Below are 26,520 nucleotides of genomic sequence, written 5' to 3' on the forward strand. Positions count from 1 at the left end.
CACACTATGTGTGGTGCCCAAAACTTGTCTTGGTCCCCAAGCATAACCCCAAAATAGGCAAAATACACTTTTTTTACGAAGTCTGTTATGTTTCTTCTATGTTTTGGCAGTGTGTATTCACCACAAATGTAACAGAATGAGTCTGGATCGTTAAGACAACTTCTTCTTGATGAGTTCATGCTTTTCACTGGAAAACAGACAACAACATAAAGTTAGTGCAAAAATCAAGCTATGAACAAACTTTTAGAACACTAATTAACACAAAACTATATTGAGAACTGCTCAGTTCAAGTACTAATCCAAAGAAATTAATGAGATGATGCGTCACATTTACCAACAAGTGCTATAAATAAGATACCAAAAATCTCAAAAACTTGAGCCAATCTGGCAAAACTGATGACATATTCAGAATCAGCACCCCAAAAATACCCCAAATTCATTAAAATATTTTGGACACCAGAAAAAATTTTTTTTTTTGTTGACCTGTGCTATTGAAGCGTGCTAAAAGTAAAAAAAAATGTGTTTTAAAATGTTAAAACAATATATATATAAAATCAAACGAACACATATTTGGTATCGCAGCATTCAGACTCGCCGGATCTATCAATATAAAAAAAGAATTAACCTGATTGCTGAATGGCGTAAGAAGAAAAAAAGTAAAAACGCCAGAATTACATTTTTTGGTCGCCATAATGTTGCATTAACATCCAATAACAAGCGATCAAAAGAACGTATCTGCACCAAAATGGTATCATTAAAAACGTCAGCTCAGCACGCAAAAAAATAAGCCCTCACCTAACCCGAGATCAATAAAAATGGAGACTCTACGGGTATCGGAAAATGTCTCGATTTTTTTTTTACAAACTTTGACATTTTTTTTCACCACTTAAATAAAAAAGAACCTAGACATGTTTGGTATCTGTGAACTCATAATGACCTGGAGAGTCATAATGGCAGTTTTAGCACTTAGTGAGCTTGGCAAAAAAAAAAAAAAACAACTGTAGAATTGCACTTATTTTGCAATTTCACTGCGCTTGGAATTTTTTTCCCCTTTTCCAGTACATGATATGTTAAAACCAATGGTATCATTCAAAAGTGCAGCTTGTCCTGCAAAAAACAAGCCCTTACATGGCCATTTTGACCAAAAATTAAAAAAGTTTTGACTTTGGGAAGAAGGGGAGCAAAAAAAAATGAAAATGCAAAACCAAAAATACCTCTGGTCGTTAAGGGATTAAACGAAAAGAGGAACGCAATTTAATTTTTTATGTTTTTTTATGATTGTACAAAATATGAGAAATAGACATGTATTTCCTATTTTTCTTTACATTCCCCCCCACTAGCATAAAAAAATAAGTAATATGAAAATAACAATTTTTTAATCTTTATTATTCTAGAAGAAATAAGTGTAAAACACATGATACAACTTTTCTGCATGTTTTGACATTTTTTTACTGTTATTACTGTGAAGCATATTGAATCCCTTTATTGAACCGTCCTTTGTGATGTGGAGATGTCCCAATACTACGTGACATGGATACCCCTAGTCGTTAGGAGATGCAGTTCTGTGAGAGATGGTTGCCACAGTCTTGCTGATTCATGGTGCCCAAACCACAAGGCCGGTCCTCGTGACTGTTCCCCACCTCACTTCCTTCGAGTGACAGGAGCCTTGTTATAGAAAATATTTAGGGGGATCCCTACCATGCAAGGGGAACAAGATTGGGGAGAAGATACCGGGGACCGGCCTCTTGGATTAATCATGGCATGGTATCAGAGCTGACGGAGCCGGACTTTGATTCATAATTCGGGCAGCATGAATCAGCTCTCAGGTTCCCTTTAAGCATTTCCTGGCAGGATGACAAACTCACTTTGCTTGAAGAACAAGTGAATCTATAAGGAAATGAAACTTCATGTTGAAAAGAAATGGAGCCTCGCCTCGAAGACGAATACATGGAAAGAAAAAGTAAGTATCTCAGTAATTGTGAGCTGTCGATACCGATGGATCAATTGAATTAACGAGGCTTATTAAGATGATTGGTTTACAGCAGCTTTATTTTAAAAGCAAATTCAGGCTGCTGACTGGGGGTATTGTGGGCGAGGATTGCTATGTACGTAGTGCTGAGAAAACTTCCTCATAAGATGAGCACTATGGAAAATGAACATGTCCAAAATCTAAAACAGTCATAGATTTCACAGCAGACACACTCAAGAAAAGGAATTGTGTAATGTACTCGATTGTTTTTTTTTAATCACAAGGGACCCACTGCTGATAAGACACCTATCAATTAGTTAAAATCTGTAGGGAAAAGCCAATAGGACAAGCATGCACCACATTTTGTGTCGTAATCAGCCCAGTACGCTCATTTTCGTGTTCATTCCCCGTCCTTTGCTTTTTCGACTAAAGGTTAATTTGCACTGCACGAATAATATGAACTCTCATTTCCTGATAATCTTGCAGTATAAGCAGGCTGACAAACACCCGACGAACAAGTAAAATGTGCTTACATCCGGAGAAATTAATTTTTGATTCCCTTAAAAGATCCTCGTTCTCAACAGCACATTGTCCTGTGCTGCCGAGAACTATGGCTGCCTATGCATATAGAACAATCTAGGTTTGTTCGTTCTCCTGTGTGCATATTTAATGCAGTCTGCGTGTCTAAAATGACTATTAAACCATGTAGTTGATTGGTAATTATTTAGTGCAGTAAGTCGGATGGTGTAAGTCCAGCCTCTATTCCAGAATAATTAGAAGAAATTCACATAGGAACTGAGCACATACACACTTCACTACTGCAATCACCTCTATTACATTGGTACACTTGATTCCCACCATGGGCTCTACCCTTGACCCTTTACTTGGCATAGGAGACCCCTAATTTGGAGAAGTGTCACAAGGGTGTCATGTCCCTCTGGGACACCTGGAGTTAGACAGTCATGCCAGGTGATGAATCGCACTCTTCTTTAGAGATGGTGTGATTCATGTCCTATTTTAAATAGATTGCCTTTCCTTCAGTGCTGAGAGTGTTAAGGACTCTTTCCATGCTAGCCTGTTTTTTCTCAGCAGCAACTGCTTATGCTTTACTCCCTCTATATATATACTGTCTCTGCGCGTTTAGTCCCTGCCAGTTAAAGATTTGTCTTCCTATGCTAAAGCTAAGTGGGTGGAGTGGCGCTGTTGTAGTAGTGATCTGTAGTTTGCTTTAGTATGTGTGTATTTATCTCCTGGTCCCTCTTCCCATTTAGTTTATTCCTCCTTCTCCCTATACTCCTCCCTATTGTTGGTTTATGCTTTTGTATCATAGAGGTTTTGTGTTTTCCCTGTTTTGTCTTTGTGTTTTGTTTACCTTACATTTCTGTTCCATGCCTCATGGAATGGGGACAGATTAAGATTTAACAGGATCATAGCAAGGTCGGAGATTCGGGCCTCTCTATCTTCAAGAGTGCCCCTGGGACATGGATAGTTAGGGACCCTGCTCCAGGGACAGTTTGAGGCCCCTCTCCCTTACCGATGACCATCACAGCATGACAAGAAGACTAGCATTTTAATTAAATTGGAAAACTATGCTTTTATCTAATTCATGAAGTCCTGGTGCCATTTTGCATTTTGTTGCATACAGCGAGCGGTGCTTCAAAGTTGTGTAAAGTACAACTCATCTCATCCACTAATATTTTCCACCACTTTCTAAATGGGTACCACCTGGTGTCTTCAACTTTTGCTTTGTCAAATTTGGACAATTTTGCATATAAAAAAAAACACCCACTTTTTTGCCTGACATTATAACAGTGTAATATGTGATGTTTTTGACTCCCAAATAAATTGATCCAGGCCAAAGATACAGATGCACAAAACATTGAACTAAGTTTATCATCACAAGACTGGTCCAGTTGTGGCCAAAAGTTTTGAGACTGACACAGATTTTGGATTTCACAAGATTTACTGCTTGTGTTTTTAGATCTATTAGATTTTTCTGTTTTTTATTGATATATAAATATCAGCATTTTATATGTTTTTAAACTTTTATTGACAAAAACATCAACTTTATGCAATGACTCAGGATTTACAGTGTTGATCCTTATTTTCCAAGACTTCTGCCCTTCGCTAGAGATCAGCTTCTGGGCACAATCCTGACTGATGACAGCCTATTCTTGTTTGGAATTTTTTACAATTTCTGTGTTTTTGTTTGTTCACCCACTTTTTGAGGATTGACCACAAGTTCTCAATGGGATTGAGATCTGGGGCGTTTCCTAGCCATTGTCTTAACATTTCAATGTTTTTTTCTTAGAGCCAATTAGCTATAATTTTTGGCTTGTGACATGGTCTCCATCATACCGGAAAAGGCATGAATGGTCTGAGAATGTCTTACTGTTGGCATGATACTGGACTCATGATAGAGCTCACCTTTTCTTCTCCCGCCAATTAATGCATATTATTCTTCCAGATGTCCCAAAGAGGACTCCATTAGAGAAATTAACTTTGCTGTAAGTACAGGGGTTGGACTGCGGAGGACTCTGGTAAAGTTATTTTCTTTGATGAAGTCCCTTCAGACTGCTTGGGACATCTGGAAGAATGATTGTGTGGAGAAGTAAAGATGATCGCTATCATGAGTCCGTGAGTCATACCAACAGCAAAGCCTCCTGAGACCATTCATGATGTGGGGGCTTTTTATCCAGAAGAGTTGGCCATTAATTAAGAATGGGATCTAAACATCCTCCAAGAGCAACTTCTGCCAATGATCTAGGAGCAACTTGGTGACGTAAAAAGCTTTTTTCTTGCATGATGGAGCATCATGTCACAAGGCAAAAGTGATAACTAAGTGGCTCAGAGAACAAAATATCAAAATATTGGATCCATGTTCAGGAAACACCCCAGATCTCAATCCCATTGAGAACCTGTGGTCAATCCTCAAAAATCATGGGGACGAACAAAATCACAGAAATTGCCCAATCGAGATTTCCCCCAATAGTTTGTTTTCTGGCACCTCCATACACATTAGTCTGTTGGCCAAACCTGTCGATGTATTTGCATGCTGCCAATATTAGTATAATGTGTATGAAGGCTTTAACAGGGTGAATCCCTTCTTCTCATCATGTATTACTGAAAAGATCAAATATAAAGGCGGGGGAAAGTTCCCTAAGTGCTGATATCTGTAGAGTGAGCACAAACAAAAGTTTTTATCACTAGTTCACCTTTATAGAAAGAGAATTAATACAGATATTTCACAGTGAATAATTTCTGTAAAAAAGTAATTATACAAAAGGGAAACAGAGTAACTAAAATGACAGGTTTTTAGTTAAAGGACCCATGTGATCTCATACTGTGTGTATGAAATAAAAAACTCCTTTAAAATGTAATAACTCTCTTTCATTTTTGCAACAGGTAAAGAAGCATTGCCATTAAATCAAATGGACTTGTCTCTCAGGAGATTGAAGGTCATTCCATTAGAAATTTTGTTTGATACCAAAATTCAGTCCCTTAATCTTGATAGGAACAAACTTAAAAACGTCTGTGGGATCGACAATCTTCACCAGCTGAAGATTTTAATTCTCTCCAAAAACGAGCTAACTGATTTCCCCATGGAAATTCAGAGTTTAACCCATTTAGAAAAGTTGGAGCTAAACCAAAATAAAATAAAGACCATTCCCACTGAAATATTTTCCAACCTAAAGGATCTTAAGCATCTAAAATTAAACAACAACCGCCTTTCAAAACTACCAGTAGACTTGAGCAGCTGTTCCAAGCTACAGTACCTAAACGTATCCCACAATTTATTTACTGATTTTCCGGAATGTATCTTAGAAATAAAAAGTTTGAAAGAAGTCTATATGGGGAACAATAAGCTACAAAAACTACCTGCTAAACTTTTCCTTGATCTGTCCTTGAAAAAGTTGGTGGTTTCTTGCAACCATTTGAGGGAGCCTCCTGATGAAGTTTGTGTGGGTGGCCTCAAACAGATCCGCAGTTACTTTCTTCAACTACAAGAAACCAAAGCCAAGGAAGACAAGAGGGTAAAAGTCATATTTTTAGGTGCAAGTCTGGCAGGGAAGACGACCATAAGCAGGAGCCTCAGACAAGGTCACATTGTTCCTGTATCTTTGAACGAAAGGACTGTTGGCATAGAGATCAGTGAATTTCACATCCAAGACCTCACCTTTTTATTCTGGGACTTTGCCGGACATCTTGAGTATTACGTAACCCATCATGTTTTTATTACTCCTTACGCTCTTGTCATTCTTGTTGTTAATCTACACAGGTGAGTTCAGATGGAAAATTACAAAGCGGTAGAGAAAAATTGACTTTGAGCTTTCGATTTGATCCTGATTGATCACATACATTTATAAGCAGATTTCCATTGGCGTCCACCATTGCTGGAACCACTGTTACAAAGTGAATGATGCCCGTGTGAACAGACAAAACAATTCTGTTCCTACTTCTAATAATCTTACAGAAGGTTCTGAATACTGTTTCTGGGTGAGCTCTCCATGTTGTCCCAGCCTTAACATGGCAATCAGTTCCATGATTCTGGAGCCTGTATTGTCCTTCAGTGAGTTCATGGAGCCTGTGCTGGTTTTCAGTGAGTGCAGATATTTTCAACAGATTCTTATAGACAGTGTAAGGTCTCAGATACAGACGGTGAAATAAGTATGAACTTGTCTCCAATTTTCTAAGTAAATATATTTCTAAAGGTGCTATTAACATGACATTCTCACTAGATGTCATTAACAATCCATCCAATCCACATAGGCAAAGAAATCAAACCATAGATGTCTATACATTAAGTTATGTGTAATAATGAGAAATGACACAAGGATAAAGGTTTGAAGACGCTTACTGAAATGTATTTAATATTCATACACAAGCCTTTGTTGGTGACGACAGCTTCAAGACACCTCCTGTATGGAGAAACTAGTCGCATGCATTGCTCAGGTGTAATTTTGGGCCATTCTTCCACACAAAAACTCTTCAAATCCTGAAGGTTCAGTGGGCTTCTTGTATAAAATCTGAGCTTTACTTCCTTCCATAAATTTTCTATTGGATTCAGGTCAGGTGATTGACTCAGCTATTCTAAGAGCTTTATTTTCTTTCTCTGAAACCAATTGAGAGTTTTCATGGCTGTGTGTTAGTGATCATTGTCTTGCTAAAATGTTTACCCTCGTTTCATTTTCATTCTGGTAGATGACAGCAGATTTTTATCAAGAATATCTTGGTACATTTGTCCATTCAGCCTTCCTTCAGTTATATGACGTTTGACAGTGCCGCGTGCTGAAAAACAGCCTAACACCATGATATTCCCATCTCCAAACTTCACTGTTGGTATGGTGCTTTGAGGGTGATTTACATTAACATTTGGCCTCCAAACATGTTGTATATTATGGTCCAAAGAGTTCAATTTTGGCCTCATCTGACCAGACTATATTCTCCTAGTATTTCAAAGGCTTGTCAAAATTGTGTTGAGCAAATCTTAAATGTGCTTGAACATGCTGTTTGCTCTGCAATGGAGTCTTACAAGGTGAGCATACATACAGGCCATGGAGGTTGAGTGCAATACTTATTGTTTTCCAACCAGTGTACCTGCTGATTCCAGGTCTTTCTGTAGTACTCAGATCTTGGAGAACTCTACTGATAATTCTTTTCTCTCCTCCTGTCCCTCTCCACAAGGAGAAACCTTACCCTTTAGATTCCAGTCTTAAGGTACCGTCACACTAAGCGACTTTGCAGCGAGAACGACGACGATCCATGACATTGCAGTGCAGCGCCCCAGAGTCCTGGTCGTTGCAGTACTGTGGCTCCACCACTATGGGGAGCTATGGTGCGTCCGATGGCACTGAAGGAGTTCATCTGATCAGGTATCACAGACACCAATACATTTCACAGCCGGGCCTCCGGGGGGAGCTAAGGGTGCTATTCATTAGGCCACTCCCCACCATAGTGGGTAAACTGGGGGTCAGGCAGGAAGTTAGATCAGAAAGCTGACTGGGTTGGAACCAGGCAACACCTTGTGGCAGAGGGTGTTGTAGGGGAAGATACAGTAGGGTCTCTGTCAGGGGTGGGATCCTGACAGAGGCTTGGCAACAAGAAAGAACGTAACGGGACCGTGCCTGCTCCGGGTAGCGGCGGTACCCAAGAAAGGATTAGAAGCGAGATAGATTGTGCTGAGTGAGAAACGGGATCACGCAAAGGAGAAATACCAGTAGGAGTCGTGCTGTAAGACCGAAGCAAAATCCTACTGAGGCGCACTACCGGTGGCCGGAACGCCGAGGGAGTAGAACAACATTCAGCTTCAAGCAATACTCCAAACAGCGGCAGGACAGTCAGTCTCAGGCGGGCTGTCTAACTCAAATCACCTATGAAGTCTTGGGAGGCAATTGTGGGAGAGGGGCGTCTCTAGGGTCCCGGAAGAACTCCAGGCCTACTCGTCAAACGGGTGCCGTTCCTACCCGAACCTCAGGGAGGGACGGAGGATTAGCAGAACATCATCTAGTCGAGTTGTGAGGGAACATCAGAAACAGACACAACAGTTGTGGGGTACTTTCCGTAAGCACAGCAGGGAAGGACTACAACACATAGCGCTAGGGGGAAGGCACAGATTTCCTCCTGTGAAGAGAACTCTGGAAGTGTCATTGGACCGGCCGGACTTGCGCAGCCTGGTGAGCCGTATTCTGGATTGAGGACCCAGAGATCTTCAGTAAAGAGGTAAAGAGACTGCAACCTGGTGTCCTCATTATTTATCGCGACCTGCACCCCACAACTGCACCGTTACAACACTACTTATTGCACCGGACGTCCCCCACTGACAGACAGGGCCACGGACCGGGTCTAGCCACCGTGACAACCCCAGGACTGAGATCTCAGAGGCCCGGCTCCGGGTACCCCTCGGCCCTGCGGCGGTGTGGGGGCGCTCCAACTTGGCATCACGAACAGGATCTACTTAAGCCTGAAGAATCAGGTCATGTGTGCATTGGAACTGTGATTTACTGTGCTTGGACTGTACTTTATTGAGAGACTGTGTACTGTCCTTTGCTGAGAGAAGTTCCCGCCAAAAGCCGCCGCCATTGCTACGCTGGAGAAGAAGGAGGGCGTGCTATGGGAGGAGACTACCAGAGTGGCACGAGAAATGGCTACCGCCCCCTGCGCTTCTAGCTGCAAAGTGAGGACCTGCCTTCAAGGAGAGGACGACCCCCTGATTTGCAACGGCGGGAAGCAGGAGATGGAGAAGCTCGGCCCCGGAGAAATGGCGGAGTCCGATGCATGCATTGCCGCCGAATGCCGGACAGCGACGATGAACGGCGAGGTGATCCCGGTTTGTCCTCACCCATCAGAAGAGGACTCGCGTCCACCGCCGGTGAGGGACCTGGACTCCTTGGAGACACCAGTGGAGGAGCCGAGCCTGCCTATCCTAGTCACGGAATCATGGAGGGCGGAGTTACGTCAAGAGATGACTCCGGAGGAGCCGCGGTCCGGGCTGCAGCCGATTCCAGTGTCCTTGTCAACGGACCGGAGCGACATCGGTGGAATCACATCAGGCGCAGGTATGGACGACATCCCTACTCCCCTGGCCGATTCTGCTCTCCCGACCGATCCGGCTCCCCTGATCAATCCCACTCCCGTGACCGCTCCCCACCCCGGCAATGATCGTTCATTCTTGGTGGAGCGGGTTATCCTCACCTCCAACGCGATGGGGAAGCTAGTGCCTCCGCTACCAACCAAGATGGGAGAACCCATAGGTGTGGGCCTAGACGGGGTGATCCTTCGGTGGGACACCCCCTGGACAGGGCCGGATGGGACCCGGGAGGATGGCCTCACCCTTGCGGTACTTACCTGGGAGCAGTATAAGCAATGTCTGATCCAACACTGGAAAGATCGGGACAAGACCGAACCACCTGACACGCAACGTAAGAAGTCTGCTCCCGGCAGGAAAGACGTGGTAAAGCGGGGGACTGTACTGGCCTACCACCCGAAGAGGGGATGGGGCTCCATACAGGAACCGGGGCTACCAACTGATGTCTTTGTCACTAGCTATAATGTGAAGACCCCCTGCTGCAGTCGAAATGGTGACCCGTTACAAAGAGGGGATCAGGTGACTTACACCCGCCATCGGAGTGCACAAGGATGGTGTGCCCGGAAAGTTCGACGGTGTGAGCCTGAGAGAGCGCCCCCTGTTGTCCCGATCATGACTGATCCCGATTTGCCGGACCTCGTTCCCATCACCACGGTACGTCTTGTAGCGGCTACCGAACTCGCAAGCAGGATTAGCCTTCAAATCCAGGCACTGGCTGATCTGATGGCATCTGAGAGACCAACTACCAGTACGGGTGCCACGTTGGCTGGGGGACAAAGACCGCCCCCAGACTTAGAAGAATAAACCTCGATACCATGAATCTGTAAATAGTTCTCTCTTTGTTTAACTGCTTGTTTACTGTTTGCTGCTAAACCCGTCCAGGGTTAATTCCTTATGGATCCCTTTGTTGACCAGGGATCCTTGTTGATTTGTTTACTTTTCTTCAAGTTTGCACAAGATTGAAAGAACTGCAGTAATCATGGACCGTGCATGATACAAACTTTTTCCTGTATATAGTTTGCACCTTATTAAAGGCGCTTCCTACTGGTTTTACTTAAAGAAGGACTCTTTGCGAAGATACCGCACTGGAACCTTTGCTGAGTATGGACTGGTAGCTTGAGAAGATACGCTACCTCACAGAGACTTGGTCCCCTCTTAAAGGGGATGTTCATTTGTTGCGCTTAAACCGTGATATTGCTTTAAGACCGGAAGCAATAATGTCTTGACCAAAGGAAATGATGATAATGTTTATATGAGAAAAGTTATATGTGTTTAATTAGTTAAATGTGAAGAAATACTGATAATGTGCTCCGAGAAGTAAAAGGTGAAAGATAGAAGAAGGATGCAGTGGACCCGTAGGGATAGATGTGGAGTCCAGCATGCATGATAGAAAGAAAGATAATGAGAAGGCTTAATGTTCAGAAGAAAATGCTTGATAATGTTGATAGATAGTTAGGATAGAAGGTAAACCCTGAGTCCTCATAGGAGTCATGTAGAAATGGCTCAGTGCTCTTAAACTGAAAGTAATGTTATGTTCTATACTGTGTATAGTAGTTGAAAAGGCAGTAGGCCCTGGCTGAACGGGGCGGTCCTGTAACAGAAAGGAGAGGCAGTAGGTCTGGTGCCGTTAGGACAGGCGGTCCTGCAGATTCAAAGAAGGAGAATGAAAAAAAGTTAATTTACCTTATAATGTGATTATAGGAAGGTCTTTAGTGGACTAAGAGTGTATGTCCTTAAAGGCAAGGTTAAAGTATTGTTCAGCAATTTTTGCACTTAGTAGAATACCCGGTTGGGTAACAGGAGTTATTTATAGCCTGTAATTTATAATGTTTAATGTTTAAGCATGTTTTGTAACGTTCAAGTGTCCTCACCTCCCATAAAGGGAAGCTTGTTCAAGTATACTTATTGTTATTGCACTCAACCAAACTGTATGTCTTTTTGCTAAACTTGTATTGTTGTTTTTCTTCCCAGTCCCGGAGTACTGTGTTTAACCAGGGGGGAGTGCAGCGCCCCAGAGTCCTGGTCGTTGCAGTACTGTGGCTCCACCACTATGGGGAGCTATGGTGCGTTCGATGGCACTGAAGGAGTTCATCTGATCAGGTATCACAGACACCAATACATTTCACAGCCGGGCCTCCGGGGGGAGCTAAGGGTGCTATTCATTAGGCCACTCCCCACCATAGTGGGTAAACTGGGGGTCAGGCAGGAAGTTAGATCAGAAAGCTGACTGGGTTGGAACCAGGCAACACCTTGTGGCAGAGGGTGTTGTAGGGGAAGATACAGTAGGGTCTCTGTCAGGGGTGGGATCCTGACAGAGGCTTGGCAACAAGAAAGAACGTAACGGGACCGTGCCTGCTCCGGGTAGCGGCGGTACCCAAGAAAGGATTAGAAGCGAGATAGATTGTGCTGAGTGAGAAACGGGATCACGCAAAGGAGAAATACCAGTAGGAGTCGTGCTGTAAGACCGAAGCAACATCCTACTGAGGCGCACTACCGGTGGCCGGAACGCCGAGGGAGTAGAACAACATTCAGCTTCAAGCAATACTCCAAACAGCGGCAGGACAGTCAGTCTCAGGCGGGCTGTCTAACTCAAATCACCTATGAAGTCTTGGGAGGCAATTGTGGGAGAGGGGCGTCTCTAGGGTCCCGGAAGAACTCCAGGCCTACCCGTCAAACGGGTGCCGTTCCTACCCGAACCTCAGGGAGGGACGGAGGATTAGCAGAACATCATCTAGTCGAGTTGTGAGGGAACATCAGAAACAGACACAACAGTTGTGGGGTACTTTCCGTAAGCACAGCAGGGAAGGACTACAACACATAGCGCTAGGGGGAAGGCACAGATTTCCTCCTGTGAAGAGAACTCTGGAAGTGTCATTTGACCAGCCGGACTTGCGCAGCCTGGTGAGCCGTATTCTGGATTGAGGACCCAGAGATCTTCAGTAAAGAGGTAAAGAGACTGCAACCTGGTGTCCTCATTATTTATCGCGACCTGCACCCCACAACTGCACCGTTACAACACTACTTATTGCACCGGACGTCCCCCACTGACAGACAGGGCCACGGACCGGGTCTAGCCACCGTGACAACCCCAGGACTGAGATCTCAGAGGCCCGGCTCCGGGTACCCCTCGGCCCTGCGGCGGTGTGGGGGCGCTCCAGCAGCGTCCTGGATAGCGATCTCATTGTGTTTGACACGCAGCAGCGATCTGGATCCCGCTGTGATATCGCTGGTCGGAGCTAGAAGTCCAGAACTTTATTTCGTCGCTGATCACCCGCTGTCATCACTGGATCGGTGTGTGTGACACCTATCCAGCGATGTGTTCACTTGTAACCAGGGTAAATATTGGGTTACTAAGCGCAGGGCCGCGCTTAGTAACCCGATATTTACCCTGGTTACCATTGTAAAAGTAAAAAAAAAACACTACATACTCACTTTCTGATGTCTGTCATGTCCCCCACCGGCGGCTTCCCTGCACTGAATGTGTCAGCGCCGGCCGGCCGTAAAGGAGAGCACAGCGGTAACGTCACCGCTGCTGCCGGCGCTGACACATTCAGTCAGTGCAGGAAGCTCTCGGCAGCAGCGCGTAACCCTGTGGACGCCGTGGGACGTGACAGATATCAGAAGGTGAGTATGTAGTGTTTTTTTTTAACTTTTACAATGGTAACCAGGGTAAATATCGGGTTACTAAGCGCGGCCCTGCACTTAGTAACCCGATGTTTACCCTGGTTACCCGGGTGCTGCAGGGGGACTTCGGCATCGTTGAAGACAGTTTCAATGATGCCGAAGTCGTTCCCCTGATCGTTGGTCGCTGGAGAGAGCTGTCTGTGTGACAGCTCCCCAGCGACCACACAACGACTTACCAACGATCGCATTGCTGGTCGTGATCGTTGGTAAGTCATTTAGTGTAACGGTACCTTTAGCTTTTCACCTAGTCAAATCAGATCTCATACTTTGCACTTTTGAGAGACAATACCCTGAAACACCATGTCTGCAAATTGGGATTCTGATTTGGCTATTATTGCAAAACTCATTAAAGGGTCAATATTGACTTTTAGGATTGCTACTTCTAATAGGTGGCACTAGAGTTCAAGTCCTCTCACTCTCTGAATAGAGGATTTTCCTCTGTCTGCAACCTTGTGGGGAGCACCTGGTCGTAAACCGGCACCTGGCCAGTTTATGGTGACATTATGTTTTCCACTTCTGTATTATGGTCCCAACAGTGCTCACTGGAACCTACAGTAGTTTAGAAATTGCTCTATAACCAATGCCATCAGTATGTATTGCAACAATAATGTTGCGAAAGGTCTTGAGAGAGCTCCCTATTTTTTTCCCATTATGAGATGTTTCTTGTGTGATACCTTGGTAATGAGAGATCTTTTTATAGACCATCAGTGCAACCAGCTGATATTATTTTCAACTTAGTGGCAGTATTTCTTTCTAATTACTGATAGATTTCAGCTGGTGTCATGACTTTCAATGGCCTTTTGCTCTTCTCTTTCTTCATGTGTTCAATACTTTTTCCCTGTGTCATAACTGATTACTATGCATAACTCTATTTATAGACATCTATGGTTTAATTTCTTTGCCTGTGTGGATTGGATGGGTTGTTACCGGCATCTGGTGAGAATTTCATGTCAGTAGCACTTTTAGAAATACATTTATTTAGAAAATGAGTGACATGTTCAATACTTATTTAATCCACTGTATGTTGAGAATTTTGAGAAAGTTGCATTATATTTGCATGTACTATTGATGTATTGGTTAAAAATGGAAACAATATGTATGTTTTAAATATGAATTTGCAATGAGACTACCAATGAGTGATGTGCAGATGTTATGTGAGTAGCCATACTGTCTTCTCAAGCTTCTGACACTCTAAATATGTAAAAACATTGATTAAAACATCGTCAATGTACCTCAAAATAGTATTAATAAAAATCATAGCTCTGCATGCTAAAAAAGGCAAAACAAGCCATCAATAGAAAAATAAAAAAGATACAGGTCTCAAATAACAGAAGCAGAGACCACATTTTTTTTTGCTTTTTGTTCATAAAGTTCTGAATTATTTTAAATACTAATATATACTGACCTGAAGAATTATATTGCCAGGTCATTTTTAAAGCACAATAAATGCCATACATTTTTTTTCTAAAAAAAAAAACAACTGAATTGTATTTTGTTTACCCCACTTGGAATTTTTCCTTTCCTCAATAGATTATAAGGTAAAATGAATGGTGTCATTCAAAACTGCAACTCATTGTGCATAAAACTAACCCTGTCATTGGTAAAATTATAATGTTATAGATGTTGGGAGAAGGGGAGAAATTAATTTGAAAATTCAAAAGTTGAACGTCAGCCGAGTCAATAATTGGTTAAATTATGATAAATCACGAACCCCTGTGTTTTTTCAGGGTTGTTTAGTTTGATTTTAGTGGAAAGACCTTGTGCACATTGCCATAGGTGAAACGCGTCTGAATTGCAAATAAAAGCTAATGTGCATTTTAATATTCACACAGGTACCAGGTTGCTGATGAACAGATTTTTATGGACTTTGTGGGGTTCTGGATTAAAAATCTGGTCATGAGGGTACCCAATTCAGTAGTTCTTACTGTGGGCACTCACACGGATTTATGCCAACCAGGGGAAGTGGAAGAGAAGTGTAAAGACATCGAACAAAGGATCTACAGGATGCTGAATGAATATAAGGCTAATCTCACCCACTTCATTAATAATCTGGAGGAACGTCAAGACTCTGAGCTCTATCTGGAACAGGCTGATAAGCTGAGAGAGTTGTCTAATTGCTCCATACATGTATGTGACCACGTCTTGTCATGCATATGATATGATTATGGGTTCAGCAGGAATGGTCATATAATTGCAGATGGAGATAAATTATTGTCGGGATAACTTAAAAAGTAACAATACTGTAGGTTTTAAAGGGAACTTGTTACCTTCTAAAATGATATTTACCTGCAAAGATAGTGAAAATCTGCAGTTAAATAACATTTATGTCATACCTGGCTGCTTAACTGGAGCAGCGGCTGCAGGGAGAAAATGAAATGATATCCTCCCTGCAGCTGCTCGCTTCTAGTCATCGGGATGGTGCAGGGAGCTGTTATAGTCGATGCTCACTATACTGTGAGTGCACTTTGATCACTCCTTGGCACTGATTGACAGTCTGCTCTGTACACATACTCTACACACACACATACTTTCAATCAATGTCCCAGGGAATGATTAAAGTACACTCTCTGTATAGTAAGCAGTGACTGTAAATACTCACTGCACTGCATAACTGGATGTGAGCAGCTACAGGGAGGATATCAGTTGAAGGGAATCTGTCACCTGTTTTTTTCTATGTAATCTCAGAGCAGCATGATGTTGGGACAGATACCCTTATTTCTATGATGTGTCACTTACTGGGCTGCTTGATGTAGTTTTGATACAATCACTGTTTTCTCTGCTGCAGATCTAGCAGTTCTCTGAATGCTTAGCTCTGTATAACCCCGCCCACACCACTGATTGGCAGCTTTCTTAGTACACTTTGCATAGGCAGAAAGCTGGCAATCAGTGGTGAAGGCAGGGTAATACAAAGCCTATGAATATGGAGGGCTACATGGTAGCAGTTTTAATAGTCATCTAGTGATAATCTCCTGGTAATTATTGATTTTATGAAAATTACAGCAAGCAGCTCAATAAGTGACACATCGCTGGAAACAGTGTCTCAGCCCCTTCATTATACTGCATTTAGATTACTTAGCAAAAACCTGCTGACAGATCCCCTTTCAAGTTCACTGAATGTAAATGTCTAATCATATTGGTTGTTATACACACAAGGCGGTATTAAGGTTCAAATGTTACCAGAAACCTAATTTTTGAGCGGTTTGTATTTAACAGGTTTTGAATGTGTTCCCTATCAACGGTTCACGCTCCAATGACATTGAAAAGCTCCAGGATCATATATTAAATGCTGTACGCAAGGAAGAACTATTTCTAAATGTAATTAAAATGCTGCCACCTATCTACAAAGTGGTGGAAAATGCCATACTTGAAGTGAAGCACAATGAGGATACTCCACCGCATGGTAAGTAAAAATACCAAAGCGGACACTCTTCATCAGACAGATGTGAAAAACTCATGTTAGAACAGCCGGAAGAGACATTATTAGAACATAGGACCAGGGGCGGACATACCACTGGGGCAACCTGTGAGGCCGCACCGGGTCCCAAAAAGTAAGTGGGCAATTATTACCTCCAAAACCGGCAGAATTGTGCATGATGATGAGTTGTTGAACGGCTTGGAGACCTTCATCTGTGTTTTCCCCTGCAAAAGAGTCGTATGTACTTCATGGAACCACGCAAACATGGGAAGAACATACAAACTCCTTGCAGATGTTATCCTTGGAGGGACTAGTCCCAGAACCTCAGCACTGCAGAGCAACAGTGCTAACCACTGAGCCACCATCATTGCTGTTTCCTATTTTCTGTTCATGGGAGCATTTAACGTTCTAAGGTGCATCTTCCTTTGCTAAGTTACACTAACTTTTTAAAAAGTGTAAAGGTGTAAAATGTCAAACGTGATTACGAAGTACTGATTGTGCAAAAATGTGCAACTTTTCTACACCAGTTTTTTGCCTCCTTACGAATAAGTTGTAATTGAGAAATCTTCTTGAACCTAAAAGATGTTTACCACTAATACTTGTCTCTCAGGAATCATGGATTTAGATCATCTCTTAAATGAGGTTCTGCTCATCACCAAAACTGACCTGAACAAAGATCTGCTCAAAGATATTTTACGGTATCTTCATAGATTTGGCCTCATTGTGTGGTATGAAGACATCAAGGCTTTGCTGAACACCGTATTTCTGAAACCTTCGTTCCTCATCACAGTTTTCAAGGTTTGTTTCCATTAGACTCTGATGTTTCTGCCCATTTACTGCCTAGTAGCTCAATTTACAAATGTTTTAGGCTTCGGTTACAATGTTCTTTTCATCAATTTTTCTAAACACTCTACTTATTGAAATATATCTGCTACGTTACAGATGCTCGTCAGGCACGATCTCCACCACCAACTTGGGGCAATACCAGCTGAAGTTCTTGTTTCTGAAAGAGCCTTCAAGCGTGATCTTGTTAAGTGGCAAGAAATGCTACAATCTAAGGCAATGATTCGTTTTAAAGCCATTAGGGTTTTAGTGAAACATCAGCTAGAGACCCTATCCCTGCCGGATTCGGAGGATCTGTTCCATGATCTGACCGGATATGGGACACAGAAAGGGAAGCTACTAAGCCTCCTCTTGCATTTCCAGATATGCATGTCTGTAAAAAACATAAAGCAACTAAATCCAAGAGCTGCTGAGTTTTTTCCTGGGAATCCATGGTGTGAACAAGACACACGGAAAGAATTGTGCTACCTATTTCCCACCTATCTCAGCAACTTCATGGAAGTTAATGAGCGATGGGGAGGAGACCATGATGAGGACATTCAGGTTAGAGTCTACTTTACTCCTCAAGTTCCAGAAGGATTTTTTCAAAGGTATGGCTTAGTTAACTATTTATTTCTCAGAGTTGTTCCTTTTTTGTTCAAGTAGTAATTTTTCAAATCAAGATGGAAGTAGAAAGGAAGGAGGATATAGAGATCATAACAACATATATCTCCATAACTTTATGGTAGACTGAATCCAAACTCTGGGAAATCACATTAATTCTCAGAATTAAGGGGGTGCAGAGCTGATTTAATGTTACAACCTTTTCCAAATATTCATTGCACGGCTCGGAGGCCATGACACCATTTGTGTGTGAGAAGAAGTTAAGAGAGCTCAGCGTTAATCCAGTTCTGCATCCTCGTCAGTCTCAGGTTTGGTGGGGGTTGGCACAGTGTTTATCAAGTAAAGGCATATCCAAACGATATGCCAAGAGTTTGTACCACTTAAAATTTATATCGTACCATGCACTCAATTACTAGTCTAGTACCAAGCAGAGTAATTCAATGAAGCCTAGGAATGCTACGATTCCTGTAGGATACAGATGCCTAAGAGACAGAGCACAATGCTAAGTTTGCTCTTCAAGCTCGCCAGTCAAATTAATGCAATGCAAGGGCTCTGGAGGTCAGAAAGAAGGAAGTCTTGGCTAATTATTTAAATTGCATGGTTAAAGGGATTTTCCAGCCCCCATATAAAAATCAGTATGTTAGCACTCCCCGTTAACCATAACAAGTTTTTTTTGTTCCCTTACTTCTTACAGCTCTCAATGCTGTCACCTCCGCACATCCATCTGTTGACTGGTTGTGCTCCCAGTTTCTGGATGCTTGCACTACATTTCCCATCCTGCATTGCGCCAGTGCTCTCTCCACAATAGGCTTTATTGCTTGTAAGCTCTCCTACTCCTTCCACCAGTGCTGGCCTGTATAATACTTCGCAATGATCCATTGAGATTGGAAATTGTTCATGCGCGGAAGGACTAGCAATGGGCACTTCAAGTTTTTTCTTTGGATGAACTGGATCACTTTAGTCAACTTACTAAAGAGCGACAGCTCTTTTGGCTCCCAAATAGTCTCTACTAAATCACATTTCATGTGTAAATGAACACAACATGTAGGGTAAAAAAACAGACAATACAACAGTGTTGAAACACAGACTCCGATTGTTCATATGAGGGAGCAGACTGAAAGTGCAGGCTCGGGGGAGCTCAGTCTCCTCGGCCCCGATTTACCACTGTCATTAGTGGTTATGTCTATAGAGTTGAGCCAATTTTTCAATATTCGGTTTGGATTACAACCGCCGGCGAATATTATATTTGCAATAATTGCCAAACACAGCCGAACGTAATTTGAGTCAATGGGAGGACAGATGACCGAATATGTTCGGAAACGATCATCAAACATAAATTCGGCACAAATAGGATATAAATATGGCACGAATACGGCAAATTCTGGAACCGATTCCGACCATATTCACTCATCTCTAGTTATGTCCTATACACAGCTCAAAGTAGAAGACAACGCAGAGTACTGTGTATGATAGAAAACGAAAGCTAGCCCTCGACGAATGTGAGTCACGGTGCCAGTGAACGGGGCCTCAAAGTCCCATAAATCATAGAATAAAGTGATCACTGCACTCATATAGCGAAGGTTGCTTGATAAAGTGTAAAGTTTATTAACAAGTGAAAGTTCATGGTGAAGCGATAGGCAAAATTAACGTTTCGGCCAACCCGTGGCCTTGTTCACAATATCGCTAAAAAGAGTGAATTTGTTGTGTACAGGTAAATCTGTTGTATGGCTAGAAAAATTTGACAAGGGACCCAGTCCGACTGGGTCCCTTGTCAAATTTTTCTAGCCATACAACAGATTTACCTGTACACAACAAATTCACTCTTTGGCAATATTGTGAACAAGGCCACGGGTTGGCCGAAACGTTAATTTTGCCTATCGCTTCACCATGAACTTTCACTTGTGAATAAACTTTACACTTTATCAAGCAACCTTCGCTATATGAGTGCAGTGATCACTTTATTCTATGAGTGCTGTGTATGAGACATTACACAGAAAGTGAGAAGAATTCAGATGGGAAGATAAAAGTGCTGGACAACCCCTTTAGTGCCTAACTACATTATATTATTTTTTCCTCTTTGCATTTCAGCAGTCATAATGGTTTTACAGTATATTTATGTGACTCTATGGACGTTCGTGCTCCTTTTTCATACCTGTTATTCACGCTGGGTTTTTTTTGTGGTGCAGATATTAAAAGAAGTGATTTAATCTTTGGTTTTTATTCCATTTTTTTTTTATATCGGTCATGTTTCATGCTAAATTGACTATGATTATTATGGTCATGCAGATACATAAGTATCATTTTTTTATTTTTCTCATTGTATGTGCATGAAAGTTTTTTTCATCTATATACCAAATTGTGTTTTTATTTTCGTTTTTTTTTAAATGATATTATTATGTTTGCTATTAATATTATTTGTATTACATTAATTATTGTTATATATATATTTATTTATATATTATTATTAATTATTATTACAATAAGGGGAAACTGTCATATTCCCAAAAGCTTTTATCCTGCAAATACAGGGTTAATCTTCAGCGTTACAATGCTGTCCTGCTGCCTTACTGAAAGCTCGTAGAAAATGAATTTTATTGATTTGTACCGTACTGAACTAAAGGTATTAAAATTATGCATTCCTCCGGGAGCTACTGACCTCTACAGTCATCGTTCAGCACACAGTGAACCTACACTTTGATTGATAGTTCGCTCTACAGTGCATCAGTATAGAGCGAACAGTCAATCAAAGTGCTTACAGCAGCCACTACTGTGTACTAGATGGTGACAGTCACAACTCCAAGCACTCCACTACCACTGAAAGCCAGCGGCTCCTGGAAAGAATAAAGTTCATTTTCTCCCTGTGGCTGTACTTTCACCGCGATGGCTGGACAGCTTCATAATATACACCAATGTCCACTAATAATATTAATGGCACTTCATTTATACTGAAACAACACCAAAAATGTGATCCAAATGTACAAGGGACTGAGTAAAGACGAGATCCATGATAAAGTGTTATTTTTATTACATCACAAATGACTAAAAAAGGTAACAGACAAGAAAAATACAGGGGACCCTGATAGGTAAAAATTATTCAGAAGAAAAAGGAATGCTACAATATAGATGGAGTGCACAGTCTGCACAGAGCAATTGACACTCCATAAAAATATGAGGCCTATAGGTAATCAATATCAGAAGAACAAAAAAAAGGAGAAGAAAGAGAACCTATAAATCTCATATAATGATCCAAGTAGAGTAATAATATAAGCAATGCAGTAAATGTGGACTTTTTAATGAGCATTTACGCTGCAGTATACAGGTAAGTAAATTTAATGAGGATCAATATTAAGCCCCAAGTAATGTCCATAATGAATGCCCCTCAAGATAGTAGGATTACCCTGACAATAAAAATTATAGTATACATAATGGAAAAAGTGCCACGTGCAGATTTATTCTGTAAACATAGATGTAACTGATGTCCAGGATTGAAGTGAACACCTCAGCGTCCCCTCACCCCGACGCGCGTTTTGCTGACAGCTTCTTCCGGGGGTGTAGCTTGTCTGTTACTGTTTTAAGTCATTTGTGATTTCATAAAACTAACATTTTATCATGGATCTCTTCATTACTCGATCCTTTGTACATTTGGCTCGAGCTTTTGGTAGTCAATAATGCTATTGACATCCAGTTTAGCCCTATATCTGCAGTTTAATAGCATAATGACAGGTTTCTTTTAATGGAGTATAGTTTTACTTGTTTATTTTAAACAAATTGTTCTGTATCATAATATCATAGGCGACTATGTGTCCTAAGAGCAGGATTATTGTCAGTGCTGACTGCACAATGGTTTCCCAATCTCTGTTCCTGTCACATGGAAACTTGGTGAACTAATCAAATTGGGGGATGGCCCCATATCCTACTTTAATCCTTCAGTAGTCACTTTTGACTACAGTGATCCCATGAACAAATCATGGTTTTTGCAGACCAATTTACTAACCCATTCTCTTTATATTACAGACTTATGGTAAAATCTTGCTCATTTTATTCCACGCATTGGGTAGAAAAAGACAAATTTCTTTTAGCAAACAATGGGAAACCGCTGTTGGTGAAACAGTTTAACCAGAGAGCAGACAGTTATCTTGAGATTCGGAGCCGAAAGCCAAAAAGACCCAATGGTAAGTCTGAAGATCTTCACATTTTTTATAGTCATCTACGACAAATGATTGGGAATATCCAATAAACTGACTTTTACTATTTCTAATGTGAAAAAAAAATCTTTGTAAATATTCAGATTTCCGGTCTCTTTGGGATTTCCTGCTAAGCATTCTGTCCATTGCGGAGAAGCTTTGCAAGGAGTGGCCTGGACTCTTCTACTATATCCGATCACCATGTAGGACAATTGGATGTCCAGATGAGTTTGAGTGGCCAGACATGGAAACGACCGGCTCTATCTACGATATGTATGTACTCATATAGTAGCGTTTCACCTGTTTGAAAATGATCTTCAGCACTTAGAATAGTGATTATTGTGCATGCCTTGTTCGTTGATAAAGGCATTCTCTGCTTTGGAAAATTCCTATTTATTAGAAGGGTTCCTTGGCAGTAACCTAATCAAAGTGATCAGGAAGAGCCCCTTGACAATAAGTTAATCACAAAGTATCTTTTTCGAAATTTAGGGTATAGTAAGGGAATATTCCCACTTTCAAGACTCTCATCTATGCTCCTCAACATTGAAATTACAACACCAAGAAGGAAAAGATGTGGAATTAGAGAATCTTTCCTCACTTTTGTCCCAGGGGCTGTTTTTCAACATGACAACGCCAGACCATGTGATGCTTGTGCCACAGCCAGCAGCCTGCATGGCCTTAGGGCTGTCCCACATGTCCAGATAATTCCGGTACCGGAATAAATCGGTACCGGAGTTATCCGTGTCCGTGTGCCTGGGAACTCACGGAGGCCATACGTGCGGCACACGTGTGCCGCCCGTATGGCGAGTGGGTACCACACGGAGCGTGTGGTACCCACTCTGCATGGTGCTGAAGCTGTGATTCATATCTTCCCTGCAGCAGCGTTTGCTGCAGAGAAAATATGAAGAATAGTGTTTAAAATAAAGATCCATGTGTCCGACGCCCCCCCACCCCCTGTGCGCCCCCCCGCTGTTCAGAAAATACTTACCCGCTCCCTCGCTGCTTCCTGGTCTGGCCGCGGCTTCTCCTGCATGCAGTCACGTGGGGCCGATCATTTACAGTCATGAATATGTGGCTCCACCTCCCATAGGGGCGGAGCCAACTATTCATGATTGTAAATGATCGGCCCCACGTGACCGCATACAGTAGCAGGCGCGGCCAGACCAGGAAGGAGCGAGGGAGCGGGTAAGTATTTTCTGACCAGCGGGGGGGGCGCACAGGGGGTGGGGGGGCGGCGGACACCTAAATCTTCATTTTTAACACTATTCTTCATATTTTCTCTACAGCAAACGCTGCTGCAGGGAAGATATGAATACCGGCTTCAGCACCATGTGGGGGGGACAGCGCTTACTGTAGCGCTGTCTCCTGCACGCACACGGTCCCCAGACGGAGAATGTCCGTGTGAGGTCCATGTTTTACGCGGACCCATTGACTCTATTGGGTCCGTGTAAAACGTGCGCTCCCACGAACACTGACATGTCTCCGTGTTTGGCACACGGAGACACGGTCCGCAAAAAATCAATGACATCTGAACAGATGCATTGATTTTTATGGGTCTACGTGTGTCAGTGTCTCCGGTACGTGAGGAAACTGTCACCTCACGTACCGGAGCCACTGACGTGTGAAACCGGCCTTAGCATGTTACCGTGGCCTGCAACATCTCTGGACTTGTCTTCTATCCAGCCCTTCTCGGACCTCAATGGTCTGCAATTTGCAATGGCAGCTGCCAGCAGCGGATCTTGATGATTTGCACATTTCTCAGACGACCATTAATAACCTTATTGATAACAGCAAAGGCTGTAAGTGCGGGGATTTCTGAGTAAATCAAGATATTTTGAAAATGTTTTTTTTTTCATTTGCATATCAGTAACATGTCTACTCGTCCTGTGATTTTCATAATTTCACGTATTTTCCTTCTTGCAATCTTAGTGTTGAGGAGTGTAAATGCTAGAGCAAAGAAACCCTTGAAAAAGTGTCTCTGGCTCTATGAAACTTTGCATATCTCACCGTTACACAGACAGTTGCCTCTTAATGAAACAGGACTAGTGGCATGCACCTTGCCAGAAATCTTACTCCAGTCAAAGACTGGAGTACAGTATGCAATAGGGAGTCATGTATTGGACGTAGCACCTCCATCCAATCCCAACTCTGCCCATTATGACAGAACTGGGTGAAACTGATGTGAAAATGTCAAAAGTCGCAACCTCACATTGCCCAAAAATTTAGCGACTTTTGTAAAGCAATTTAAAGCTCTGGTGTAACCACTTTGATCAATCGGTACCATAGTGTTTAGCAATGTGCCTGTGGGTTTTTTTTTCTTCTTACATTAATTTTATTAATTTTCAACAAGAAAGATATTGGACGGTTGACAATAGACAAAGCATAAATGTCAGATAATGCAGATTCCAGGTCATTTCAAGCCACAAAGACAACATTTCAGATGATAATTACAGCAAAGTTGCTAAAAGCCAAAGGGAGATGCATTTGTGTACTTCATTAAAACTTTTAGAGGTGTTGTTTCTTACTTATTTTTTTCATCTCTCTATAAGGATAAAAGAAGACTTTAAAACCTGTGAGACATGCTGTAATACTGTCAATATGGAACTTCTCTTACCAAAAGGTAATTTATATGGCTGAATATGTAATAATTACTATGAATACCTTAGAATGTTATATTGATTTTCCGGTGCAGTTTCCAAGTTGGGAATACATCTTGGACTAGCACTAAGGGAATTATTTAAAAACAATTGGAAAAAAAAGGCTTATTTTGAAACTAAGTCATCTAGAATCATATATCCGTGTCCGGTCTCCAACAACTCCACATTGCTGTAATATTGTCAAGTCCTTTGTGTAAGTTCACACACACATAAAAAATCAACCCAATTTCATTTACAAAAACAGACGATTTTCATCTCAATTCATTTGTCATCCGTATGACACCCATTTCTATACATCAGTAGTTATTAAAATTTACAAGACCTAATACTGTTCCTTTTGTTAGAAAACAGAAATGTATCTGTAAATATCGGATGCTATAAGGATGATCCCTAGTGATGAGTGAACGTGCTGGGATAAGATGTTATCTGACCATGCTCGGGTGCTGACCGAGTGTCTACAGCGTGCTCGAAAAATATGTTCGAGTCCCCGCGGCTGCATGTCTCGCGGATGATGGCCAGCCGCAACATATGCAGGGATTGTCTAACAAACAAGCAATCCCTGCATGTGTTGTCGCTGTCGAACAACCGTGAGACATGCAGCCACAGGGACTTGACTATACCGTATTTTTCAGACCATAAGACACACCCCAAATTTTCAAAAGGAAAATAGGGAAAAAAATTAATGCGTCAAATGGGGGTCCGTCTTACACCACAATTTTGGGAAACAGACAGGATTCGGGCTGATTTGTCTTAGGACTAGGATTGAGCTGCTGAAAAAAGAAAATCTCCGCTCATGATACTTTCTATAAGTATGCCCTCAGCCCAAGCACAGATGTGCCCATGACTGCCCACATTTTTGGAAAAATGTCCACAAGCCTGCGTGTTTCCAGAATTTACTCAAAATCTCACTGGGCGAAAAATAGGTTTTATTGTTTTATTTTTAACTCTTTATGTGAAATGCCAATTCCCCAATCATGGATCTACGGTAGTTACTGTGCGGTTGATCTACCTTTTAAGACTAACTTTCCTTTAATATGTTTTACTACACACAGAAAAAGGCCACACCAAAGATCCTTTTCTGCCACCAACGATTCATGTCACGAACTACGGAGTGGCATCTATTGTTTCACACCAGTAAAATGAAGAAGAACGTTGCATGCCATGAGATTTCTGTAAGAAAGTTTGTTTAAGCAGTTCCAAGGTTCATTGATATTTTATATTTTTTTGTTAAAATTCTTTTGATCTAATGGAAGTAACGTCTTAACTGTGCTCCTCAAAATAAAGAAAAATTGCTTTTATTATAGTTGTGCTTCTTTTTGTTTCTTACGAGACAGCTGTAAGCAAAAACCATAACCACACTTAGTCACAGCCATGACTTCATCAGAACCCCGGACAATGGCTAATATAATCAGGACTGAATTATGGTTGGTGGAGGAACCAAGGCCAAACAAATTTGGTGAGAAACCCCTATCCTACAACTAGGACACAGAATTGCACCAATGGCGTATTGCGGTCACATTAGGGAGAGGTCCACCTGTATGTAATTTATTCTCAGTATAACTACAGATGTCCTGTGAAGG

General features: G+C 41.9%; 1 protein-coding gene across 1 annotated transcript; it reads left to right on the forward strand.

Annotated features, from left to right (window-relative positions):
* The first annotated feature begins 1,789 nt into the window (after positions 1 to 1,789).
* Positions 1,790 to 26,242, forward strand: LOC143806836 (malignant fibrous histiocytoma-amplified sequence 1-like). The gene is made up of 10 exons (XM_077287793.1): positions 1,790 to 1,960; positions 5,375 to 6,248; positions 15,071 to 15,365; positions 16,452 to 16,638; positions 17,264 to 17,451; positions 17,596 to 18,086; positions 22,114 to 22,271; positions 22,388 to 22,556; positions 24,833 to 24,903; positions 25,993 to 26,242. Exons 1-10 carry the CDS (start codon positions 1,921 to 1,923, stop codon positions 26,076 to 26,078), a joined length of 2,559 nt encoding a protein of 852 aa, XP_077143908.1. The 5' UTR covers positions 1,790 to 1,920; the 3' UTR covers positions 26,079 to 26,242.
* Positions 26,243 to 26,520: the final 278 nt, after the last annotated feature.

Source organism: Ranitomeya variabilis, chromosome 2 (assembly GCF_051348905.1).
Source record: "Ranitomeya variabilis isolate aRanVar5 chromosome 2, aRanVar5.hap1, whole genome shotgun sequence".
Classification (NCBI taxonomy): domain Eukaryota; kingdom Metazoa; phylum Chordata; class Amphibia; order Anura; family Dendrobatidae; genus Ranitomeya; species Ranitomeya variabilis.